Below are 24,761 nucleotides of genomic sequence, written 5' to 3'. Positions count from 1 at the left end.
TCACAACCATCACAAGTTGCAGTGGCTTTTATGCAAGTTAAGCTCCCAAATCTTCCTTGCAATTTAAATCCCCCAGGTTAGGCTGGCAACAGCAGCCTGAGGATCATAGAGTTGGAGTATTTGGGTTGGAAGGGATCTCTAAAGGTCATCTAGTCCAACGCCCCTTGCAATGAGCAGGGACATCTTCAACCAGACCAGGTTGCTCCAAGCCCTGCCAACCTAACCTTGGACACTTCCAGGGATGGGGCATCCCCAGCTTCTCTGGGCAAGCTGTGCCAGTGTTTTACCACCCTCATTGTAAAAAAAACTTCTTCCTTACATCTAATTTAAATTGACCCTCCTTCTCGACATCCTTATGTGATGCTGATTGAACCCTGCAGGTTCCTGGTATAGATTTGTCTTCTTGCTAGAAAACGGGTTGGAAACATCCAGCAGTCACCTCTTGGCTAGAAACCTAAAATTATTAGCCAGAAACCGAGTGGAATTATGATATTTATATTTATACGTGTAAAATATCATTTCTATTCATATACTTTAAAAGTGGGTTTCTCATGGTCTCTAGGGATACTTTCTAGCTTTGCCCCGAGACCTGATCTGCCCATAATAGACCTTTTACTTCATTCAAAACCTCCCAAAGTTTTGAAGGGCAGCTGTGAAATGGAGAGGAGAAGCTTAATTTCATTCTACTGCAGCAGCTCAGCAGCATGAAGGCAGCACTTCCCTGGTTTGTGTTTCTCCCAGTCGGATCTCGGTACGGCTGAGTGCTAAAGATATTTTTTTTTTTTCACTTGAGATCTTGAATTCTGCAGAGACCAAGCACTTATTTCTTAGGATCAACAGGGGAAATTTCTTAGCTCTCCCAGTAGGGTGGAAATTTCAAGGTCTGAAGCTATAATATATGTAGTCTTTCAACATCATTAAAAGAGGGGTTTTCTGACAGAGCCACCGTGATGCAAAGCAAACCCTCCTGCCTGTGAATCCCAAATCAATCAGTGCTGTGGTGTCACGGTGGAGGTAATTTGGAGGTGTTGGAAAAGGAGGGGGAAGTGGCACATCGCTAAATTGCTGGGTGGCAGATGAAGGATCTTATAAGTAGCTTTTGCTGCAGTTTTCTGTGGTGCCATTTGCCTTAATTTAGTCCTTTTTTCAGTTTTTAAGGTGCCTGGGTGAGTTTGGAAGAGGGCCTCCAGGCAGGAATCCCCAGTCACTTATAAAGCAAGGCCATTATAGTGCTATAATGACTTATTTGAGGCAGAGCTGGAGTGGACCCAGCTCCATCCTGGGCAGCATGTGGAGGGATGGATGTTTTTTACTTTTCTTGTGGCTGGGTCTGAGTTAAACTAACAACTAGTTAGCAACTAACAACCAGAAGGTTTTATTTATTATTTAGGAAGTGTGAGGATTTACAAGGGAGGGTACTTCATAGAATTATAGAATGGTTTGGGGTGCAAGACACATTAAAGCTCATCTCATTCCATCCCCCTGCCATGGGCAGGGACACCTTCCACTATCCCAGGTTGCTCCATACCCTGTCCAACCTGGCCTGGGACACTTCCAGAGACAGGACAGCCACAGCTTCTCTGGGCAACCTGTGCCAGGGCCTCCCCACCCTCACAGGGAAGGATTTCCTCTTACCATCTTATCTAAATCTCTGCTCTTTCAGTTTAGAACCGTTCCCCTTTGCCCTATCACTATCTGCCTGGACTTACCTCGTGGCATTAAAACAACTCCACAGGAGAAATGTCTGGCTTGTTTTGAGCCTGGAGGGCTGTGTGCTCCTTATCTTGGGTGAGAGGAGTCCCAAGGGGTGGAGAAGGTGACCCCCAGGATGCAGCAGCAGTGTTAGGTCCCCCGGGAGCCGAGCGAGCGTCCGCTCTGGGGCGCAGGAGCAGGGGCTGCCCTTTGCCCCTGGCCCATGTGGCATTGGACTTTGGAAGTGGCAACAGGGAGTGGAAGAAGAGCCCCCGCGGCCTCTAAGCAGGTGTGTGTGGCTGCTGTGGGGGGTGGATGGTGGTGGGAACCTCTGGCTGAAAACTGGGGGGCCCCTCGGTGGGACTGAAATGGTGTTTATGCCTGGGGACTATTTAGGGCAAGGATTTACCTGGATTTCACCTAGAAGGGCACAGCCTGAGCCACCTCTGTTCAGACCTGTGTGTCTTGCAGTCCTGAAATTACCACAAAGTGCCTTAGAATTTGAGTGAGAGGGGTGAGGAGGGGTTCAGACAGTGTGTGACCATCTGCCAGTGTTTGGGGAGGCTTGTGGTGATGGGGGCAGTTTGGGTACCAATGCTGCAAGAGGAGATGAGGGGGCTCGAGGGTGACACTCCCCCCCCTGCAGCTGGAGCTTCACTCGTGTGCTGACCTGGGTTCTCCTTAGAATCTCTTCTTCTGCATGGAACTGTTATAATTAATAATTAATTCTGGTGTCTACTTGGAATTCTTTCTGGACCTGAAAGGCAGGAGGAGAAATCCCTGTTGCTATCCCATCCCATAGATCACAAGAGCATAGCTCCACTGCTCCCTGTCTCTGTCCTCACTCATTTCTTTGCACATAACTCCTTGTCCTGCTCAGAGCTTTGACAATATCCCTTCCCTACCACGTATAAAATGGGGTTTCACTACTGTGTCACAGAGGTGAGGGTGATTTCTCACCTGTCTGGGAGGCCTGTGACCAGTGGTGCTTTGCAGCTGGGAATGCAGGAGGATCCTGCCTGGATGCCACCTATCTAAGGGGGCTTTATAAGCAAGATGGGGACAAACTTTATAGCAGGGCCTGTAGCAATATGACAAGGGGCAATGGTTTTAAACTGAAAGAGGAGAGATTTAGATTAGGTTTTAGGAGGAAATTTTTCCCTGTGAGAGTGATGAGGCCCTGGCACAGATTGCCCAGAAAAGCTGTGGCTGCCCCATCCCTGGAAGTGTTCCAGGCCAGGTTGGAGGGGGCTTGGAGCAACCTGGGATAGTGGAAGGTGTCCCTGCCCATGGCAGGGGGTGGGATGAAATAATCTCTCAGGTCTTTTCCAACCCAAACCATTCTAGGGTTCAAGAATGCTTCCAAAAATGGCCCATTTAATGCTGGTGTTTTATAGGGACCTCGAAGTTAAGGCAGATGTGGAGATGGCTTTTCCTTGCCTCTGGGCATCTTGGAAAGGATGCTGGTTTTCCAGCACGCTCCCAAAAGCAGAGAGTAGCTGCCATGGGGGACTTGGGGGGGAGTGAAAAGCTGTTGATCAAACACACTGTGGCTTTTCCCTTGCAGGCCGCCAAAGTCGCTTGGGACTTTAGCTCCCCAAAAACGGAGAGGATCTTGCTGGCAAGCTTGTGATGGACCCCCGGTCCCCTGCCTGGCCCCCCCAGCCCCGGGAGAGGCCTCCAGCCTGGGGGGCTTGGGCAGAGGGGCACCACGGCCCCCCCTCCCCGCTCCGGCGGCAGCTGCTCCGCGCAGGGCATCCCCCTCGCCCCGGCTCCTGGGACGGGAGCCACGTCCCGGGATACCCCCGGGAGGAGGGACCCCCCCCCCGCAGGGACACCCGCAGACGGGCCTCGGGGGCCGAGCACTACGGCAGCACCTACCCCAGCCCGCCGTACTCCAGGTGAGAGCTGCTCCCGCCGACCCCTCTCCTCGAAAACCCTCCTAAAACAGGGATCGGCCGTGTCACCGCCCGCGGGTCCTGCCCTTGTGGCTGCTCAAGGAAACAGCGTGTCAGCGGGTGATGTTCGGCTATCAAAGCAGCCCCCGACTTGTGTGTTTAAGGCTGTGTGGCAGTCGTAGCTCTGATTTCTTCTTCCATCTGTGGCTTCTGTGGTTGCCGTTTCACACGCTCCGTCTCGGTCCCGAGGTGCATTTTTCCCGCGGATTTGATTAAATGCAGTCCTTTTTTCCTAAGTGCAAGGTGAACAATAAAAATGCAGAGGCTAATATGGGAGCAAGAGGCAGCCTGCAAGCTCAGCTGCTGAAACAGCAGAGGGTGGATGGATAAAATGTGGGCTGGAGGATGCTCTTGGTGCTGAGAAAGAGCTTCAATGCTCCAGCAAATTTGGGTTGATTTTCCTGAGTTATGGCCCTTGGTGAGTTATGGAGTGGGCACGTGGGGTTTTGAGGCTGAACGACGCTCAGGCTGGGAAGGGGGTGTTGCACAGGGCTGACCAAATCCCTGTGTAAATTGGGAAGGGTTAAGCAACCTGAGTGCCAGGTGGGTGGCTTGGGCTGGGAGCTGTGGGCACAGCAGCTCCAGAGCTTGGCAGAAAAGACAAGGGAAGGTTCCAGCAAGGCCACAGTGCCCCTTCCAGTGCCTAAAGGGGCTACAAGAGAGCTGGAGAGGGACTTATAACAGGGGCATAGAGTGACAGGACAAGGGAGAATGGATTAACGCTACCAAAGGGCAGGGTTAGATGGGATATTGGGAAGAAATTCTTCCCTGTGAGGGTGATGAGGCCCTGGCACAGGTTGCCCAGAGAAGCTGTGGCTGCCCCATCCCTGGAATATCTCAAGGCTGGGTTGGGTGGGGGGTTGGAATGAGATGACTGTTAAAGGTCCCTTCCACTCCACACCATTCTGTGATTCTCTGAAACTGGGCATCACCTGAGACTTCAGTGCACAGCTTTCTCACAGGTGGGGATGGGAAGGTATCCAGACCTCCTACTGCTCCTTCCAGGTGCGATGCTGGATCAGTGTCTGGCCCTGCCACTGGGCAGGGGTCCTGGCTTTATTTCCATCCCCATTCCTGCCTCCAAAGGTCCCATTCTTTGCACAGGTTTAACCCCAGATGTGATCCAGAACCCACAGTGGTGCCCTTCCCTCCTCAGATTATGTTGTGTTGTTTTTCAGGCAAGGATATGAAGACCCCCACTGGCAGTATCCAGCAGCCAGCTACAGGGATGACTATCCCTACCAAAGCCACCAGAGGCAGCCGGTGGCCTGGCAGGGTGACAGAGGTATGGGCTTATCCTTTGGATCTCAGGATGGAGGCAGCTTGCTTGCAGAAGAAGTGATGCTTTCTCTGGGGTGGGCTCTTCTCCCAGGGCTTGCACATGTGCAGGGCTTTTTCCTGCTCACACTCCTGGGTGGTGTTCTACCTGTGCAGCACAGACTGCCAGTTTGCATTTAGGAAACCTGAGCAGGACCTAGGTCCACCCAAGGGATGTTTGATCTTCATTTCCACGGCTAAAATCCTGTGTCATTCCTGGTTCCAGGCTGAGCTTGATGGTGCTGTGTGATCATGGTGGCCAGGGCCTCTTTTCTGCTGTTCCTGGAGTTTTGGGGCTGAACAGAAGGGAAGGGAGGAAAGGGGAGAGGACATCAGTGCTGTGTGTTGACAGACCTGTCCAGGAGGGTGTTATACCTCCAATATGTCAGGATAATTTGGAAGCAAATGGGGTGTGCATGGCAGATTGCCGGACTCGTGGCTTTTCTTTTGCTCTTCATTGTTGCTCTGGAGGGGTGGTGCTAAATCTTGATTCCCTCTCTAGACCCAAGACAGGGAGAGCCTTATGGCAAGAGCACCAGTTACCAGGGCCAGCACTACTACAGAGGCTACCACCCCAACCTGGCCACGGGCCCCCCGGGGCAGGACAGGTAAGGATGGGCACTCTGGGCAACCTGGGGCAACCATCGGCCGCAAAATCAGAGGGTTTGTGGCTGGTTCCAAAATTTCGGACCTTCAGGGTGTCTCCCTTTGCTCCCACCTGCAGGATGCAGACCTATGGTTCCCACGAGGAGAGCTACACCTCGGCTGCCAGGAGGGAAGGGGCAGGGGGAGAAACCCTTGGCAGCAATTCAGGGGAGGCTGGTGGCCAACCCCAAGAGGTAACCTCAGTATGGGCAGGGGTGGAGGACAAGAGGCTTGGGGAATTTCCCAGAGATTCGGGGAGCAATCCATTTGTCCCCACTCCAGCTTTTTCGGGTTCCCAAGCCCCATCTCCTTGGCTGTGTTGAGGAGCTCATCTTAGAGCCAGGAAAGCTGTCAGACTAGATCAGTGGCTGATGTAAATTATTTTTCAAAACCTTTGCAAAGGTTATGTGCCAGGATAAACCCAAGATGCTGCAGGGCATGAGCTGGGAATCAGCTTTGCTGCTCCCGCCGGGCACTGTCCTGGAGCAGCAGAGCTGTCCCGCTGCCCTGGGAGCAGGAAAGCAGAGGTGTCCCTTGTTCCTCAGCCAGGTTTGTGTTCTCCCTTCCTCGCAGCCCAGCCTGCTCCTGCAGTACCACGAGTCAGGGCTCAGCTCCAGCAGCCACGAGCTCAGCCAGTACATCCGTGACGGCGCCGACCAATATGACCCTGTGCTCCCAGGGAGCTGGAACGTGGAACAAACAGGTGAGCTGTGTGGGGGTGATCTGACAAGGAGGGAGCAAAGGAATAAATGGCTGGGGGTAGGAGACTGGCTGTCTCACAGCTTTGGTCTGTTCCTGGAGGAGGTTTTGCAGGCACAAGGTGTGACTGTGGGGCTGTGGGGTGGGAGCGTGGTCTGGGGGCTCTGCCTGGGTAGGCACAGGACCTATTGTGCACACCTGCTGCTTTTGGGGACAGTTCTGGCATAGGGGGGGTCAAGGGAGAGCTGCTGAAGTTGTGGGACAAGGTGGGAGCTGGTCATGTCCTCCATAGTGGATGTGGGGTGGAGTCATGTTTTGATCTGATTGACAGACACTTCTGCTTGAATTAAGGTGCAAAGTAGACCATATGCTGAAGACAATAGTATGGATTTTATTTAACAGTAAATGTGAGGTAAAGAGAGAGAAGGAAATAGGAAAGGGCCTGGAGAGGAGGAGATACGAGATACCAAGCAGAAGACAGTCACCACCTGTGGATCCAGCAGTATCCTGTTGGTCCTTCTTCACCCTGGGCTTCTTAGTGGAGGGAGTCCTGGAGTTGTTCTTCTGGGGATACCAACTTTATACAGTCCAAGTTCTGGGTATCCAAGAGGTGGTCACAGATGCTGTTCCCATAACTTGAGGTGATGTGTCTGAGCAGTTGCTTCCTTTCCCACAGCTTGCCACAGTGGAGTTTTTGTCTGGATGCATTAACCAGGCTGTGCTAACCAGATCTCACCTTGCCAAGCCTGGAATTAGCACCTTCCCGTTGCAGATTCCTCCCTCCTGTGCTTGTCTCAAGTTCCCGCTGGGGTGGCTTATCCTATGGCAAGTTCTTTCTGTGGCCTTGACAGTGCTTGAGACAGGCAGCTGTGCTCTGTAAGTCCTCACAGGTTGGTATGAGGGGACTCACAGTGGCCTGTGTGTCATTGCAGGGGGTCCCTTGGTGCCCACCCCGACCCCGGCCGTTCCCCTCAAGTTCTCTCAGCCGCACACGTCGCTGTGCTTCGGAGCTGGAGGACACCTGGTGCTGCCACGTCCCCACCACCCTGCAGAGGGGCAGCTGGCCCACGTTGAGCTGCACAGCCTGGAGGTATGACACAGCCTGGACCCCCAGACTCCCCTGGTCCCCTCGCTGGAGTGGCTCCTCCTGCCCTGAGGGCTGCAAACACTGTTCATCACCCAAATAGCCTCCTTAGCAGCCTTCTTGTCCCCTGCTCCCATCTTCTCTCCATCTCATGGATTTTTGAGTCTGCATCGTGCCAGGCTCTGCCTGGGTGTTGCTTTCAGCCTTCACCTCTGTAACTCTTGGCACCTGCTTGCAGCGATCCCTTCTGATGGAGGGGGACAGATGTGCTCTGTAACTCTGAGGGACAACTCCACTCACCCTCCTGAGGTGCTCCAAATACAGAGGCTGTATCCATCCCCAGAGTCTACCACAGCATTTCAGTCTCCTGCTTTTCCTCCCAAAGGAGGCAGATGCCATCTCAGCAGGCATTTCTTTCCTGGACCTTAGCCCTGGGTCCGTGTGATGGTTCGGGGTCTGTGCTCAGGGGTTCCCTTAAGGCATCACAGACAGTGGGTTCACTGGCACCACGGAGCCCTTGGCCAAGGCACTGGCTTTCAGATTGCCCATCGGGGGCTGGCCTGGTTGCTGGAGTCCAGCTGCTGAATTTGCTTCTGTTTTTCAGGCACTCCTTCATGGCACGAAAGAGCTGGAGGAGCTGCAAGCCTTCCCAGGGCCCCTGGCCAGGTATGCTGCACCCGCAGGTCCAGGAGCTGCGTCCTCCTGGCTGTCTCCTTTTGGAGGGGACATGAGCTCAAGGCAGGCTCCAGGGTCCCTGTGGTTTTGAGTTATCTGCAAAGGCCACATCCAAGTTCAGGGTGGGATCCCAGCCCCTTTGATGCAGTGTGGGTTGATTTGGATAAAGGGAGATGTTTTGGGGTCTTTTTTGAATATTCATGGGGTGTGTGTTCCGTGTGGTTTGTATGTCTGACCTTATTTTGTACTGATGTCCCAGAAAAATGATTTTTTTTGCATCTCTTTGTAAGTCTAAAGTCCTGGGTCAACCTGTGGTTAAGCTTTTCCTAAGGTTTTTTGTCCCCTGAGACTGTTGAGCACAGAATGTGCCTTCATCCAGTGTGGGCCTTGGTGTGTTGCATCACGTTGTGTCTGTGTTGTACTGGTTACAACAGTGTGTTTCTGGCCACTCACAATCCAAGCAGGGAGAGAAAAGGAAAAACTGTTTACTGAGCAAAAGAGCTGCATATACACAGAAGCTGGGTAGAGGACCGGGAGGTCCCCCTGCACTGTGCTCTCAGGAGACCTCACTTGGAATACTGAGCATAGTTCTGGTTTCTCCAGCATAAGAAGGACATGGGAACTGTTGCAGAAAGTCCAGGGAAGGCCCATGAAGTTGATAAAGAAACTGGAGCACCTGCCCTATGGAGACAGGATGAGAAAATTGAGGCTGTTCAGCCTGGAGAAGAAAAGGTTGCGTGGAGGCCTCACATCAACCTCTCAGTCTCTGAAGGGGGACCTACAGGGAAGACAGAAAGGGAATCTTCATTGAGAACTGTAGTGATAGGATAAGGGGAATGGCTTCAAACTGAGAGTAGGTTTAGGTTAGATATTGGGAAGAAAGGCTTCCTGAGAGGGTGAGGAGGCCCTGGCACAGGTTGCCCGGAGAAGCTGTGGCTGCCCCATCCCTGGAAGTGTTCAAGGCCAGGCTGGATGAGGCTTGAAGCAACCTGGTCTAGATCAAGGTGTCCCTGCCCATGGCAGGGGCTGGAATGGGATGATCTTTAAGGTCACTTGTAACCCAAACCATTCTATGATTCTGGATTACCACTCGTGCCAAAGGGTATGTTGGGAATCTCCATATAATACCTTGGTTTGGTTGAATCAGGATCAACATCTCCATCCCCAGTCTCTCCCCCTGTCTCATCCATGCTTTCTTTCCAACTCTCTGGCAATTTTATTCTACGACAGCAATTTTGCCTGACTTGCACACAGCTTAAAGGTTTCTGCTTGTGTTTAATCCCAAAGGGTTTCTGTGGTCACAAGTGTGACCCTCCACTCTGCCAGTTAAGTAACAGATTGTGCCTGCTCCTGCAGCCTCGGACATCCATGGATGTAATGGCAGCCCAGCAAAGCAAAACTGAGTTCTTTGCAGATGGATGGAGGAAAATATTACCAGGAGGGCAGAGAGAGGGCTTGAAATGCACTTTGCATCCCTGAAACACAGAAACCTGCAGAGTAGTAATAATGAGAAAATTTGAGTGGTTTTGAGCTTAAATCTGCTATGTGGTCATTGGCACAGGGGATCTTCTCCAGCTCTTGCTTGGAACCTCTGGCATTCCCATCAGTGAACCTGGGGACTCTTTAAGCCTGAATGATGTCCTAGACTGCTTTGCCTTGGGTTTCCTTGATGCCTTTCTCTGGTTCTGTAGGGAAGATCTGCACAAGGTGGATGTGATGACATTTTGCCAGCAGAAGATCGCCGTGGGCTGTGACCCCTCAACACAGAGGGGCAGAGATTCAGCTCTTCTCTGGAAACTCCTGGTCCTCCTCTGCAGGCAGAATGGGGTAGGTATCCCATGGAAGGGGAGGACTTTTTTGATCTGAGAAATGAGACAAGTTGTATATCCGTTAGGTGCCTCTTGATCCAGTAGCTATTTTTAAGGGGGGCATGTACCTTAAGAGAATCCCATTTCCATAGCACTGTCCATCAGTTTGATGCTGCCTGGATATTTGGAGCAAATTCTTCTCTGTGACTGCTTTTGATCCTTGGGAACCACCAACAACCCAATGAAAGGGATTGGTGCCACCTTCGCTGAGCAGCCAGCACTTGCATGTAAAAGGGTCTTGTTCCCTTAATCCATGGAAATCCACCCCATCTTAATCTGTGGTTGCTTGCTGGAAGCAGGTGGATAAGGTCTTCAGAGAGAGTGCAGTGAAGGTGTTCCTAGTTGTGCTGAATCCTTTTCTCTCCAAACCTGTGTGCTGGTGGCCAAGGCTGATCTGACTGGGGCGATGCGCTGGGATGAGGATGCAGGCGTTGTGAGGGTGTTGGACTGGAAGGGCCATCAACCTTTGCTTGTGGGGCAGCCTCCAAGTGCCTCATTCCTTCCCTTTCCCAGTCCATGGTGGGCTCGGACACGGCTGAGCTGCTGATGCAGGACTGCAGGCGTGAGGAGAAGTACAAGAGGCAGGAGCCTGCAGCCAACCTGGTGGGGCTGATGGACGACGAGTGGGCGTCACGGCAGGCGGGGACGCTGGACCTCATCACCGGGGAGGTCCCTCCCGTGGTGGAGACACAGGCACAGATAGTGGAGAAGTTCACCAAGCTCCTCTACTATGGCAGGAAGAAAGTAAGTGGTGAGTGGGACCCAGGACAGATGGAGCTTGAAGGTTTGTCCTCTTTAGGTGGGTTTTAAAGGGAAGGGTGGCCAAGAGGCGGTTGTGGGATCGACCCTTCAAATTGTGTTTGTACAACAGGGCTTCTGGCAGTGATTTCCCACCATTGGGAACTGGGATGGGGGACCCAAGTGAAGATGTGATGCAGAGGCTTTTACCAGCACTGCGCCTTTAGCTTCATAGAATCCTAGAATGGTTTGGGTTGGAAGGGACCTTAAAGATCCTCTAGTTTCAACCTCATCTGCAGCTATGATCTCCAGGGATACCTAAGGCAGAAGGAGAAGACAGGAGGGTTGGATGCAGAGAAATTTGAGTGCCCAGGCTGGGATCCCACAGTGGTGGCATTGAGAGCTGGCAGGCAGCGCAGACCGCTGGAAAATCAGGAGTCCTGCAAATCCCCAAGTGACAATATTGCCATGAAGGTCCAAGTTCTTGTAATTGTTCAAGGCAGAAAGATAAAGGGATCTCTCCGGAAGAGATTTTTGAAGGGTACTAATTACAGCCAGAGCAGTTATGGGCTCTTCTCTGAGCTGGGGGAAGCAGAGGGTTCCCTGGCAATGGAGGAGGGCAGGGAAGCAGAGTTAATGCAAACCCTTTTTCTCCTCCCCCTTGGCTGCAGGATGCTCTGGTCTGGGCCATGAGAAACCAGCTGTGGGGCCATGCCCTCTTCCTCTCCAGCAAGATGGACCCTCGGACCTACAGCTGGGTGCTCACCGGGTAGGTGGGAGAAGCCAAAGCAGGGTGTGATGCTCCATGGCTTTGCCAAGCCTGCTGTCCCTTCAGTGCCCTCAGCCCCAGAGCACTGCAAAAAGGGCATTGATTTCAGGTGGAGCTTTAAAAAGGGGGCAAAGAGGGGAGAGAGCATTCATCCAGATAGGCCTGAGTCCTTCAGTCTTCCTGATGGACAGGAGAAACCAAGTGAGGGCTGGAAAGCAGGAGGAAAGCCATTCCCTGGGTGTGTGGTGTTGATTTATTCTGAGTCTTTGGCTTAACCTCTGCACTAGCAAAGGCAGCCACGGGGCAGGGGGAGCTGAGCCATCTTCCCTGTGATCCAGCCTGGTCCCAGCTGTTCATCCCACTCGTATGAACATTTTCTGGCAGAATTAACGTACTTAGTCTGGATTGGGCTGATCCCTTCAGGGAGAGTTAAGCAGAAATTTTCTGTCTTGTGGAACCCAAATCCTTTTAAGGAGGTTTTATCCCTTGTTGTCCTAGAGACCTGCCTGCTCTGGAGGTAATGCAGATCGTCATCCCCGTGGGCTGATGATCCCCTCTGCCTCCTTTTTACAAGGGCATGGAGTGATAGGACAAGGGGGAATGGCTTAAGCTGAAGGAACGTAGATTTAGATTGGATATTGGGAAGAAATTCTTCCCTGTGAGGGTGGTGAGGCCCTGGCACAGGTTGCCCAGAGAAACTGTGGCTGCCCCATCCCTGGAAGCATCCAAAGCCAGGTTGGACAGGGCTTGGAGCAACCTGGGATAGTGGAAGGTGTCCCTGCCCATGGCAGGGGGTTGGAATGAGATGATCTTTTAGGTCCCTTCCAATCCAAACTATTTTGTGATTTGCTGGAAAGCCCCTCAGGACGTCACTTTCGTGGAGCATTTGGGACATGCCCTTGGAGAGGTGAATGAGGGTTTGGGGTCCCTATCTCTGCTGTCTCCTTGCAGGTTCACCAGCACACTGGCCACCAATGACCCCCTGCAGACCCTCTTCCAGCTCATGTCAGGAAGGATCCCTCAGGCAGCGCTGGTCTGTGAGCAGGAGGCTGCCCCTGGCACGTTCCCCTGTGCTGTCACCTGCCTGTGACACCCACCTTGTGGTGACAATCTCTGCTCACCTTTGCTCTCCTCCGTCTCCCTCCAGTGCTGCGGCGATGCCACGTGGGGGGACTGGAGGCCCCACCTGGCTGTGATGTTGTCCAACAAGGCTGGAGACGTGGAGCTGAACCACCGAGCCATCGTCACCATGGGAGACACTTTGGGTGAGCTGAGACCATTGGGAGCAGCTGTCGTGGGGGAGTGGGCACCTACAGTATCAGAGTTGGAGCTGCTCAGGCTCCCCTAGTTCTACCACTGAACTGAAACCTCGGTACAGAAATCAGCAGTCAGGGAAAACGGACAAAAAACATGGAGAAGGGAGGGGGCGGGGTCTGCGTGGACAGAGAAGGAAGGCAGGGCTGTTGGGTCTGGGCTTTTGTGCGAGCTTGGGGGCCTCCAGCACAACACTGACTACGTGGTGATGTCTCAGGACTGAATGTTTGCCTTTTCACTCCCATCCAGCCAGCAAGGGAGCAGTCGAAGCAGCTCATTTCTGCTACCTGATGGCAGACATCCCTTTTGGCTACTTCGGGGACAAGGCAGCCCGCATGGCCCTGCTGGGCAGCAGCCACCGGTGAGCGAGCCCGGGGGGCTGATGCTCCTGCCAGGGGCACCTGTCCCACCTTCTGCCCACCCCTGGGATCTCACTCCTATGCCAAAGCAATCCCTGTTTGGGGTTTTGCTGCTGTGAATGTAAGCTGTGTGGGGCTTTTTGGGCAGGGACCTCTGCTCTTGCTTGCTGACCCTACTCTTCCCTGCAGCCAGGTGTTTGCCCAGTTTGCCAGCACGGAGGCCATCCAGAGGATGGAAATCTTGGAGTACTGCCAGCAGCTACGACAGCCTGAATCCTTCCTGCTCCCCTTCCAGGTAGCAGAGAGGCTCAAGTACATCTTATGCAGCAGCTCAGACCTGCCCCAAAACATGAACCCATCCTCATAAAGCCAAGAATTCAGGCTGCTCCTGGGGCTTGTTCCCTTGCTGGGCTTTGGAAGTGATGGGGAGGCTACTTTGGCACAGAGGGGGGTCACCCAGGGCAGATTTTGGGGTGCACAGTGTGTGTGATCAGTGCTTGCTCAGGTCTGGTTGCCTTCCTGCTCTCTGGGTGGTGGATGGGCTTGTCCCATGGCAAACCAGCACCTGGCTGTTGCTGCCTCAGGCACTGCATGGATTGGGTGGATACATCCACAGGAGTGTTCCAGGCCAAGTTGGATAGGGCTTGGAGCAACCTGGTCTAGTGGAAGGTGTCTCTGCCTCCATGGCAGGGAGGCTGGAAAGCGATGATCTTTAATGTCTCTCCCAACCATTCTGTGATTCCATGGAGCTGCTGTGCTCTCCCCACCACCTGCCTGGTTCAGGGGGTGGGGCTGGATGCCCCCATGGGAACGGGTGGAAGTGCCCCTGAGTTGCAGGTCACGAGACCCATGATCTGGGTGCTCCAAGTCACACTGGGATGATGTGCCACGGCAGAGGGCACCCCCAGGCACATCCCTCTCCCTGCTCCCCTGTGGCTGCTGTGCTTCCCTCTCCCCAGGTGTACAAGCTGCTCTACGCCTCCCGCCTGGCCGACCACGGGCTGCCAGCCCAGGCCCTGCAGTACTGTGAGCAGATCTCCACGGTGCTCCTGCACCAGGACCCAGCCACCCACCCTGTCCTGGCCCAGCAGGTGATGAAGGTGAGTCTGGGACATCCTCCATCCTCAGCAGGGTGTGATACTCACTCAGGAGCTGGTGTGGTGGGAAGCATCCTCGGTTTCTCCTGTGGCTGGCAGTGCTTGGCGGCTCTGAGCAGCCCCCCAGGGTTTGCTGCCTGGTGTGGGTGGAGTACAGCAAAGCCAACACCTCTTTGGGGTCTCTAATCCCCACGGATTTAGGGTAGAAAGCAAGGGAATTTTGTTGACTGCCAAGTAGGGGCAGAGTTATTTGGAAATAAAGGATGCTTTTAGTTCTGGAGGGGCTTTCTGAACTTCTAAACGGCACAGACTTTAGAAGCTGAAGTGTGAATGCTTCACATTTCCCCTCCACTACATCACCCATGACTCTGGTTACCTGCTGGGGGCATTTTTGGGGTGACAGAGTGAGTAGAAGCATGTCCCAGCTTGCAGCACCAACCACAGTCCTCTGCTTCATGAGCAGGGTGCTGGGGCAGGGAGGGGTGAAGCAAATCATCCCAGGTTCCCTGGGAAGGTTGGGAGCTGTAGGGAGACCAGGTCTGTCCTCTCTGTGCACGTCACCAGGGCAGTGCCAGGGCTGCTTAAGCCTTCCTCCATCCTTTGAGACCAGGTTGGACGGGGCTTGGAGCAACCTGGGCTAGTGGAAGGTGCCCCTGCCCATGGCAGGGGGTTGGAATGAGATGATCTTCAAGGTCCTTTTCAACCCCAAACCATTCTGTGGTTCCATGAAAGGGGCACGAGCTGTGGTGCCCCTGAGGTGAGGGGCAGCAAGGATGCCCATCTGAAGCAGGTGCTGCTGAAATCACCCAAAACTTGGCTGGCATGGCCCCCCTCCCCCCCCCCCCCCAATCATTGAAGCCTATTTACTGTGTAACAGCCTCTCAGATCTGCTGTTCTGCTGGGGATAATGCTTCTCCTGGGAGAAAACACTTTCATCTGAAAAACTAGTGCATTCGTAGACGCTCTTGTCTTTGATGTTTTAGGCTGTGTTACAAATTATGATACACATTAGTGTTTGATTAAGACTTCCCCTCTTTTGAAGCTAGGGACTATATACAACCAGGTGCTGGTTCATTAATATTGGATCAAAGTGCACATTAGCTTTTGGATTAAACATTCCTCCCGTTTAGGAGTAATCATGCTTATAATTTCCTTTTTCCTGCAATTGATTTAGGATGAACGTAGGTGTGTTTGTAAAGAGGTGGGACAGTGGGTCTGTAGGGAGTTCAAACTCCTGTCTGGGTGCTGGGTTACTCTGCTCTCCATGGCCAGGCCCTGTCCCAGGCTGGGCTCTGGCTGTGCAGGTCGTGTCTTGCTGTAACATCAGAGTTGGGAAGTGTGTTTTGTGCTTGTTTGGAGTTGGTTTTTAAAAAGTTCAGGAATAGAAAGAAATGTCTGATGGAGAATAGTGTGGAAGGGATAGCTGAGACCTGTGTGCTGTGGAGCTGCAAAGACCTGTGTGACTTTGAGTTGCAAAGTCACCTCTGAATGGCTTTTGGTGGCCCTTGATACAGCAACCTCATAGCAAAGTGTCAAAGATAAATGAGCGTGAAGGAGCTGGGGGATAACTTGATAAACCTCCAAGAAGTGGGTTGATGCCAGCAAGAGAAAATTCAGTAAAGATGTGGATCAAGAGCAGTGCTTTGAGTGTCATCTCCCATCATCCAGCTGTCTTAAAACTGGACTCTTGTCTAAGCAATTCCTTCAGGCTGGGATTTAGCTCTGCAGGGAGCCCTTCATCTCACCCTGGACTTCTGGGTTGCTCCAAAAGAACCTCTTGCTCCATTGATGGTAGCTGGAGCCCCATGTCACTGAGAGGGCTGCAGCCAGGGCAGCAGGACTCCTCTTTGGCAGGAGGAATTAAACACACAGCAGCAATACTGCAGAGAGGGACCTGGGGGAGACAGTGGAGCATGGAAAAAATACCGAGCAGCAGCATAACAGGATGTTGATACAAAAGGAAAAAAAAAAAAAAGCCAATGTTACAGTGCTGTTCAGGGTTTTAAGAGCAAAAACTGCATGTCTGAGACAAGGAGGTGATAATCCCCCTCTGCTGGGGTCTCAGGGGTCTTGGCTGGGGCACTATGTCCTGATTGGGAGACAGGGCCAAATTGGAGCAAGCGCAGTAGAGGAGAGTTGGGGTGATAAGAGATTGAGGAGGAAATGACCTCTGAAGAAGGCCTCGGGGTTATTTCTTCTAGGCAAGATATGCTGGGGGGGGAAGGGGCACGGGGGATGAGATAACAGCCCTCTGGCACGCAGGAGGCTGCTCTTTGGGGATGCTGCCTGGCTGTCCCTGAAGCTTCCACAGGAGCAGGGATAGAGAGGCTTAATTTGTAGCAGGGAAGATTTCACTTAGATATTAAGAAAAAACTCTTTAGCTCTAAGGATGTTAAGCATCAGGGGACAGGCCTGGGAGGCTGTGAAATCTTCTCAGAGATTTGTAAGCACAGATCAGACAACCACCAGCTCCTGCCCATCCTTGTGGGGTAGGTGAGGGGCTGATGCACAGCCCTGCAAGCTGGGCTCTTTCCAGGGCTCCTGGTGGGGTGTCCTGCAAACTTGGCAGTGCCCCAGGCTGGCTGTTAGGTGGGAAAAAGATGATGATAGTTACCTGCCTGTTTGATGTGAGGAGCATTTTGGCCACAGGTATTTTGGCATCTCTGTGGACCTGCTGAGACTCCCTGCAGGGCACAGGATGGGCCAGCACCTCTGTGGCAGTGTGGGCGAGGGGAAAAAGCCCTGCACAAGAGGCTAGTGTTACTTTTACCCCCATACTGTGAAGTGATGCTATTTTCCCCTGACCCGTGTGCCCAGCCATGGGCAGTTGATCCCTGTGGATCTGACATGTGTGATGATCTCTGTTGTCCTCCTGGCCCCACAGCTGGCTGAGAGGCTGAAGCTCTCCGACCCTCTGCTCCTGGAGATGCCGGAGCAGGACCAGACGCTGGAGCCCGACTGGCTGGAGCAGCTCCGAGCCTGCTGCCGGGAGCGGGAGGTGAGGAGGAGTGAGGATGGAGTGGGACAGCTGGTCTGTGTTGTTTTGTCTGCAGGAGCATCCTCCTCCTCTGTCCTCAGTCTGAGGGGATGAGGAGGGATGCTCAAAGGTTGTTGTTTCCCCTCTCTCGGCTTGCGAGCCCCGAGATGTGGTCTCTGCTGTGGGACCTGCAGCTTCAGTGTGAGCAGTGCCTGAGGGCTGCAGAGCTTCACAGGAGAGAAAACACTCTTTCTTTTGGCTCAAGGGGGGCAGGCAGGGGCTGGTGCGTGGGCGGGTGATAATCTCCCCTTGCAGGGAGGATGGTGCAGAGGACACTGGTGGGGTGTCACCTCGCAGGTGTACTCCTGGATCCTTCGGCTATACCTGGTCCTTGGATGAATGCTTTTTGTTCAGGTTTCATGCTTGCTTTTGGTTTTGTGGCCTTCCCCATCTCATTTCTCCTGACTGCTCCCAGTGGTGCTGCAGCCCACCCTCACTTGCTAGGACAGAGCTGTCTCTGTGCTGGTGTGGGTCTCACATGCAGTCTGGTGCAGGCTGTGAGGCCCAGACCCACAAGCACCATGCTTTCCTTTACACTGGCCTTGTGGTTTCCTTGGTTTTTGCTCTATGACATCCTTTTTTCTTTCTGTTTTGTCATGTTTTCCCTCTGACTCCTTGCAGGTGGAAGATGACCTTCCTCCAGAGGTGGTCCCTGCTCAGCCAGAGCTCTCCTGTGCTGTTCCTCCGACAGCAGGTAAAGAAAATGAAGCAGCTGGTTGTGGTCACCACAGCAGGCTTTTCCATATGTGGAATTGTGCTGTCACGGGCTGGGAAGCAGCTCCTCACTCCCTGGAGTTTTTTCCAGCAGCTACTCCTTGCTCCTTGCATCCCCCCAGAGCTCAAAGGTTGCTCCTGCCTGGATGCATCCCTCAGGCATGGGCTGCAAAGTGAGGGGTTGATACTCATTTCCTCACACAAAATCTGCATAATTTGGGCCTAATTACCACAGCTTCAGGGGTCCCTGTGGGTGCTGTGGGAGGAGAAGAGGAGCTGGGGGTGGGTGCTGGATGAGGGATATGCCTCCTGGCTGAGCCTCGGGGGAGATGGCCCCGTTCCCAGGCAGTCCTGTGAGGGTGCAAACTGGAGCTGAACTAAAGGGATTTCACACTTACAGAGTGAAGGATTTGGGAAGGAGCTCATCCTGCTGTGTGCAGAGCTGCAGGATGCCTGTTGGCGAAGCCCCAGCATTTCCCCTTCCCTGCTGCCTCTTTGACCCCTTTGCTTTGCCTCTTGGTGACCCCGAGTCCCCTCCAGCATCAGCCCACACAGAGGGCCAAGAGACACCAGGATGAGGGACACAACCCTTCCCTGGTGTCAAGGGAAGAGCTGGAGAGCTTTCCCTTCCCAGCTGGACAGTGCATCCATTGGGATGTCCCACTGAGGAGAAGCCAGGGGCTGGTGACCCATCAGCATTGCTTCATATCCACGTCCATCAGCTGGGAACCTCTGCACAGCCCCCTGCTCCTTGCTGCTGCTTGGATCTAGCTCTCTGCTGGGAATGCTGGCACTGAAGGGTGGAGAACAGAGGCTGGTGCAGACAGGATGAAACACAACTAATTCCTTCAAGATGTTGCTTCCTATCAGCTTCCCCTGCTGCTGCCAAATTCCTTTTCAGAGAGCTTTCCCAGGCAGTAAAAAGGATCATCAATCCTGATTGCCTTCTGCTGCTATCAGGGCTGAGGCTATGATCTTCCTTCCCTGGAAGGAAGTCCCAGGTGTGATGATCCCGTTGACTTGGCTTCTCCAAGCAGTCAAGTCTGCTCCATGTGGTCTCTGCAGCTCACTTTGCCAATGCTTGGCCCTTTTGTTCATTGTGAAGGGTGCCCAGAGTCACCACCTGAGGGACTCTGCATGCAGAGAAAGCTGGCTTGGGGCTGAATCCATCCATCTTGGAAAGACAAAGCCTGAGTGAGGTGCCAGAGAGGGATATCCACATGGTCACAACAACCTCCCCCTCCATCCTTATAGCCTGGGCTGTCCTCCCTGACTTTTTCCAGCTGAGCTTGCCAGGCAGCATCAAATTGAGCATCCATCCTCCTCCCTGTGGATCTTGAGCATCTCCAGGCCATGTGGGAGCAGCTCACTGAAGCCAACCCTGAGCAAGCTGGAGGCAATGCTGGCAGCAAAGCAGAGGGTTTGGTAGCACTGCATCTAAGAGGTGCCATAGTCTTTTCCTATGGGATCTGGGTCCTGCCTGCCATGTTTCACGGCAATGGGAGAGAAGTTTTCCAGGGCCCAGTGTGTTTCTGGCAGGAGGCTGCTGAGCTGGAATAAACAGGACTCCCACCTGGGACCAGTGTGTGTGTTAAATAAAACAAACCCCACTTGCTCAACCAGCCTTTCAAATAAAAACCCAGCCCTGAATAAATCTGCTTAAAGCAAGAAACTCATCCATGGGCGCTGCTGTGGAGCAGGAATAAAACTTCCTGGTGAATTTTCTTTCCTGCTCAGAATGTGCAGCAGGAATGAAGGAAAAGGCTCAAGGCCCCAGGCTCCTTTGAAATTCTGGTGCATATGCTGCTTGTGGGCTCTTTGCTTCCATATCATTCCCCTTCTGAGCTCCTTTGCAACCTCAGGCACGTTCCCAGGAGGTTTTTTCCCCCCTGTCTTTCCCAGCCCACCTTCCTTGAGGCCTCTGAAAGGTTCCTGCTGCTGTGCTGTGCCCTACCTCCTCCCTTGCTTGATCCCTGGGGTCTTTCCTCCTTCCCCCAGCTCCTGCTGATGTGTAAGGGAGAAGGGGATAATTCTGTGCAGAAGTCTGATGGAATTATAAACATTATAAAAATTGTAAGCTCCTGAGGTGTGGTTTTGGTTTTTTTTTTGCAGATGGAGAACCTGTCAGTGAGCTTCCCCAGAGCGAAGGCTACCAGTACGACCCGTGGTCCCAATCTGTGCCACCCCAGGGACCCAGTTCCCAGGAGGATGTGTCCCCCTGGTCCCCAGCCCCTGCTCAGGCTGCAGAATCACCGCTGCTCAGTGCTGGCCAAGAGCTGCAGCCCCCCACATCCTCCCCAGGAACAGACACCCCTCCAGGAGGGGATTTTGCTGAGCCCCCTCCGCAGCCAGTGCCGCCAGCAGGTGAGTGCTGCTGCCTTGTTTCCCCGAAAAAAATCACAGAATCCCTGAATGTTTGTGTTGGGAGGCACCTAAAGCTCATCTTGTTCCAACCCCCTGCCATGGGTAGGGACACCTTCCACTATCCCAGGTTTCTCCATGCCCCGTCCAACCTGGCCTTGAGCACTTCCAGGGATGGGGCAGCCACAGCTTCTCTGTGCCAGTGCCTCATCACCCTCACAGGGAAGAATTTCTTCCTTAGAAATTGCCTTTAAAGATGCACCAGTTCAGCTTTCACCTCCCTGGTGCTGGCAGGGACAGGGACCAGAATGGCCTTTGGCATCTCTTGCGGGGACATCTTGGCCACCACAAGGGTGACCGTGCTCTGGGATAGGATGATAGAAGCACTGGAAATACCTGTGATGGATACATAAGAGCTCCTTGGGTCAAACCCTGACTTTGTCCTCCCTTCTGCTCTGCAGGAGGAGGTGGAGAGCCCTGGGATGACCTGCTGTGCCCCAGGAGCGTGCAGCCAGCCTTCCCAGCAGAGCAGGTGAGTCAGAGGGGCCAGGGCCACCATCCCACTGGGGGTCCTGGGGGAATCTGGGACTTGCTGGCTTATCCTTCCACACACTGAACCTGCACAGAATCCCCCCATCATGGTGTCAGTGGTCCCCCTGGGGGACAGCTTCCCACCACTGGAGTGCCTGGCTGTGCCCTGCTGTGTGTGCTCCTGCTTACACCTGCTGTGTAAGGGATGCAGGGTTCCCTAGGGATGCTCTCCACTAATCCTGGCATGGAGGGATTCCCAGGGGCACCCTGACCATGCCCTGTGCGGCCCCTCTGGGGACAGCACGTGGCAGCTTCCATCTGTGACAGCAGGAGGAGTTACAGACAAGGACTCGGACTGCCTCGGAGACCTCCACTGTCTCCTTGGATGACAGCCGGCCTTCCTCGGAGAGCGAGGACGCTGCCCAGGAGGAGGCGGAGAAGCCGGATGAGGACAAGGTGAGCACGATGTGAGCCTTGAGCTCTGAGCTTGCATGTCCCTTTGCCAGCCCAGCCCCTGGCAAAGCGATGCCCATTCCCAGCAGGTGTCTGGGGGGGCCCCAGGGCATTCTCACCACCTCATCCCTTTCCTCTCTTTTCCTTTGTGACAACCTCCATTTCCCAGAGCTCTGGATTCAGGTGGTTTGGCTGGTTTCGGTCGAAACCCACCAAGGAAACTTCTCCCAAAGCCTCATCCGAGACAGACTCAGACCCCCCCATGTCGGAACCGCAGGTAGGGGACAAAATGCTGTCCTGGCCCTGGTGACACCCCGCGTGACACATCTCCCCATCACCTGCTGCTGCTGTACTCATCCAGAGGCTGTGCCACTGCCCAGCTCTTCGTGGCCGTGTCCCTTTCTGTGTGGGGACAGAGCTCGACTGGGAGCCCTTTCAGCCTGGAAGTGAATCCTTGATTAATAATAATTGTAAATTTATAAAGCCTCTTTAATGTGGGAGGTCCTCTGAGCCCTTGGCAAACTCCACGGGGATTGCTTGCTCTGCACTGGAGCGGAACACAGCTGTGAGTTGGCAGGTTTTAGGAGCTGAAAGGATGGGAAAAACTCTTTAATTGGAAGCACAGCAGCAAGGGGGAAGCAGCCATGTGTGCTTATCCCAGTCCTGGCCAAGTCCTCAGGGTGTCACATCCCTGAGGGTGGGCTTGGAGCTAGGTCCACCACCCCTGAAAGTTTCCTCCTGGTTGAGGAAGACCTACAGTCCCAGAGCAGGAAATTCTGGGATACTATTCCAAAACTAGCAGGAAATTAAGCACGGAGGGGGATCCATGGACCTGGGTGGCCCTTCATGCTGTACCCAGGCTTGGTGTCCAGCCTTCTGCCTAATTCAGAGCTGTGGGGTGGTTTACCTTTGTGGCAGGGTTGTTTGCCCTGACCCTGTAGCCACTCCTTAGCTGGGTTTCCTGCAGCTCCTGGGGCACCTCTCCAGCAGGACTGGGTGCAGAGTGGGACCCCAAACGTGTGGTGTGTGGTACCTGGCACAGGGGTTCTCTCACCACACAAGGAGTTTCTGCTCTAAACGGGTGGCTGTGGTTTCAGGAGCGGATATCGCCATCCCCACCTGATGCCCCTCTCACAGCTGGGACAAACCCTTTGGCTCAGCCTCTCTCCAGAAATCCCGGTAAATGCTGTGTAGGTCCCCTCACCCCTCTCCCCAACAACCTTTTAGAATCTTCTCTTGACTTGAAGGTTTGGGGTTTTTTTTGTTGTTGTTTCTTGCCCCAGGAGGAACACAGGTTCAAAATACCTTTGGTTTTAGTCCAGTGTCCTTGGAGGTGACAGGCTCACAGGACAGGGATGGAGGGCAGTCAGCAGGACAGCAGGTGAGGAGAGGAGGGGGATGTGTCTGTGCATGATGAGGGGTGTCCAGGACACCTCTCTGCTTGGGGAGGCTCTGAAATTGGGGGGTGGCTGTTAAATTTCTTTCTCTTCAGCCCTTCCAGGCAGGCTACCCCGGGCCTCTCCCACCTCTCCCACCACTGGGGACAATCCCCCTCTACAACCCTGCCCAGGTCTCTCAGGTGAGAGCATCTCCCCGAGAGGTGGGTGGTGCTGGATGGGGCTGGGAGTGGTTCTTGGCTTTGGGGGGACAGCTTCTGGGTTTGGATGGGGGGGTGTCTCTTGGCTTTTGGGGTGATGCCAGATTGCAGGCTATCTGCTGTGGGCAGGGGGATTTGGGGGACACCAGCCCTGGGTCTGAGGGGTTTTATAAGAAAATAAATTGGTGGAGGACAGTGATGGGAGAGTGATAGAGGATGGAAGTGGTGGGGTGGATACATGTGTGGCTGCATCCTGATGACAGCAAATCCACGTTTTGGGGTACAACCCACCCTTACACCACCTCTCTCTTTCTGTTTCCCAGCTTGCTGCTGCTGCCAGACCCACCCAACCCAGGCTGCTTTCCCAGCGCCGCTACCCCAACCCGCTGTGAGGGGGCTGGAGGGGTGGCACGTATCAATTGCAGGAAGTTTTTTAACCAAATTGGTGTTTCTGGTTATTTTGGGGGGGAGGGTGGTGGCAGAGGTTGGCAGCGTCTGCCAACCATTTGGTGGGGGAACTTTGTAAAGTAAGGGGGAGGTTTGTGGGTTTGAAATCAATACGAGCTGGGGGGGTGGGATGAACAGTTTGGTGACCCAGGTGGGACCCCACCTGCGAAGCCTCCCTTCTGCAGTCATCCAGCTGGCACTGGGTGAGTTCACCTGGGGTCTTTGGAGCAGGGAGGAGCCAAAGGGTGAGTGTTTAAATTCCCTGAGGAGATTCTGTGTAAGTTATGAGGTGGATTTGTGTCTCTCTAGCAGTGCAGCACTGAGTGCAGATTTGGTGGAGTTATTGGTGCTCAGCTTGATCAGAGGAGGTTTGGAGACCCTCCTAAGGCACAAGGGGAGGGGGCACAAGTATCTTCTATGATGCAGAAGGGTTTTGGAGACCCACATAACAACAAAAACAGGTGTCTGGGGGCTGCCATCCATTTGTGGGGAGGGTTGTTGTAAAATAAGATTGAGAGATTTAATGTCAGTGAAGTGTGGGGAGAGGCTTGGGAATTTAAAGTCAACAACTTGGGCAGGATGATAAAAAAAGGGTATCTGGCTGCTGCAGGCCCAGCCTCTGTCACCCATTTGGTGGGGGATGTTGCAAAATAAGATTTGGGGATTTCAAGTCAATAAATGGGGGTGGTGGTGGTGTTTCACAGGACAGGTCAGGCTGGAAGCGACTGCAGTGGGGCATAGGGTCCCACCTCCCTGCTCAGGCAGGGTCATCCCAGAGCACATGGCACAGGATTGTGTCCAGACAGTTCTGGAATATCTCCAAGAGAGGGAGACTCGGCACCCTCTCTGGTTTCTGTTCCAGTGCTTGGTCACTCGCACAGGTAAGAAGTTCTTCCTCATCAGTTTTTGTCTGTTGCCTCTCACCCTATTGTGCGGCACCACAGAGGAGAACCTGTCTCCATCCCTTCTGGCACCCCCCTCTCTTTAGATATATGTACACAGTGAGAGGCTGAGCGGGCGCAGCTCCCTCAGCCTTTCCTCCTAAGGGAGATTTTTTTCAGTCCCCTTATCTGTCCCTCCTCTGGAGCCCCGGTTTGAGGGTTTAAATTCAATTAAAGGGCTGAAAAGTCGGTGTCCGGGGGAGGTGCGGAAGGGCAGGAACGACAGAAAAAAAAAAAAAGGCGTCCGGGGGAGAGTAGTCTGAATTGGGTTATGGGGCGCTGCCCCACCTCACCCATTGGACTCAGCGCTGCCGGCCGTGAGTCTGTCTCAAAGCGCCGCGGGGCCACGAGCATCCGCCGGGGCTCCGCCAGGGAACCGCCGCGGCTTCTCCTGCCCGGGCCGGCCCGCGCGGCGCCCCCCCTTGCTGGTGGCTCACCCGCCCCTCGCGGGCGGGGCCCTGCTGG

The 24,761-nt window shown here is 53.8% G+C and overlaps 1 protein-coding gene across 1 annotated transcript; it reads left to right on the top strand.

Moving 5' to 3' along the window:
- The first annotated feature begins 3,324 nt into the window (after positions 1-3,324).
- SEC16B (SEC16 homolog B, endoplasmic reticulum export factor) lies at positions 3,325-23,320 on the top strand. Its single transcript, XM_027740607.2, has 25 exons — positions 3,325-3,593; positions 4,829-4,935; positions 5,470-5,575; positions 5,692-5,806; positions 6,186-6,315; positions 7,244-7,401; positions 8,000-8,061; positions 9,762-9,897; positions 10,452-10,682; positions 11,348-11,445; positions 12,397-12,478; positions 12,593-12,710; positions 13,009-13,120; positions 13,308-13,413; positions 14,078-14,218; positions 17,100-17,213; positions 17,874-17,946; positions 20,079-20,330; positions 20,789-20,859; positions 21,186-21,314; positions 21,481-21,588; positions 22,409-22,490; positions 22,595-22,692; positions 22,804-22,890; positions 23,232-23,320. Exons 1-25 carry the CDS (start codon positions 3,325-3,327, stop codon positions 23,298-23,300), a joined length of 3,054 nt encoding a protein of 1,017 aa, XP_027596408.2. The 3' UTR covers positions 23,301-23,320.
- Positions 23,321-24,761: the final 1,441 nt, after the last annotated feature.

The sequence above is a fragment of the Pipra filicauda genome, unplaced genomic scaffold (genome assembly GCF_003945595.2).
Source record: "Pipra filicauda isolate LSUMZ 115617 unplaced genomic scaffold, ASM394559v2 scaffold114_size2234877_pilon, whole genome shotgun sequence".
NCBI classification, from domain to species: domain Eukaryota; kingdom Metazoa; phylum Chordata; class Aves; order Passeriformes; family Pipridae; genus Pipra; species Pipra filicauda.
Note: the sequence above shows the minus strand (reverse complement) of the source record. Positions and strands in the feature narration are given on the sequence as shown.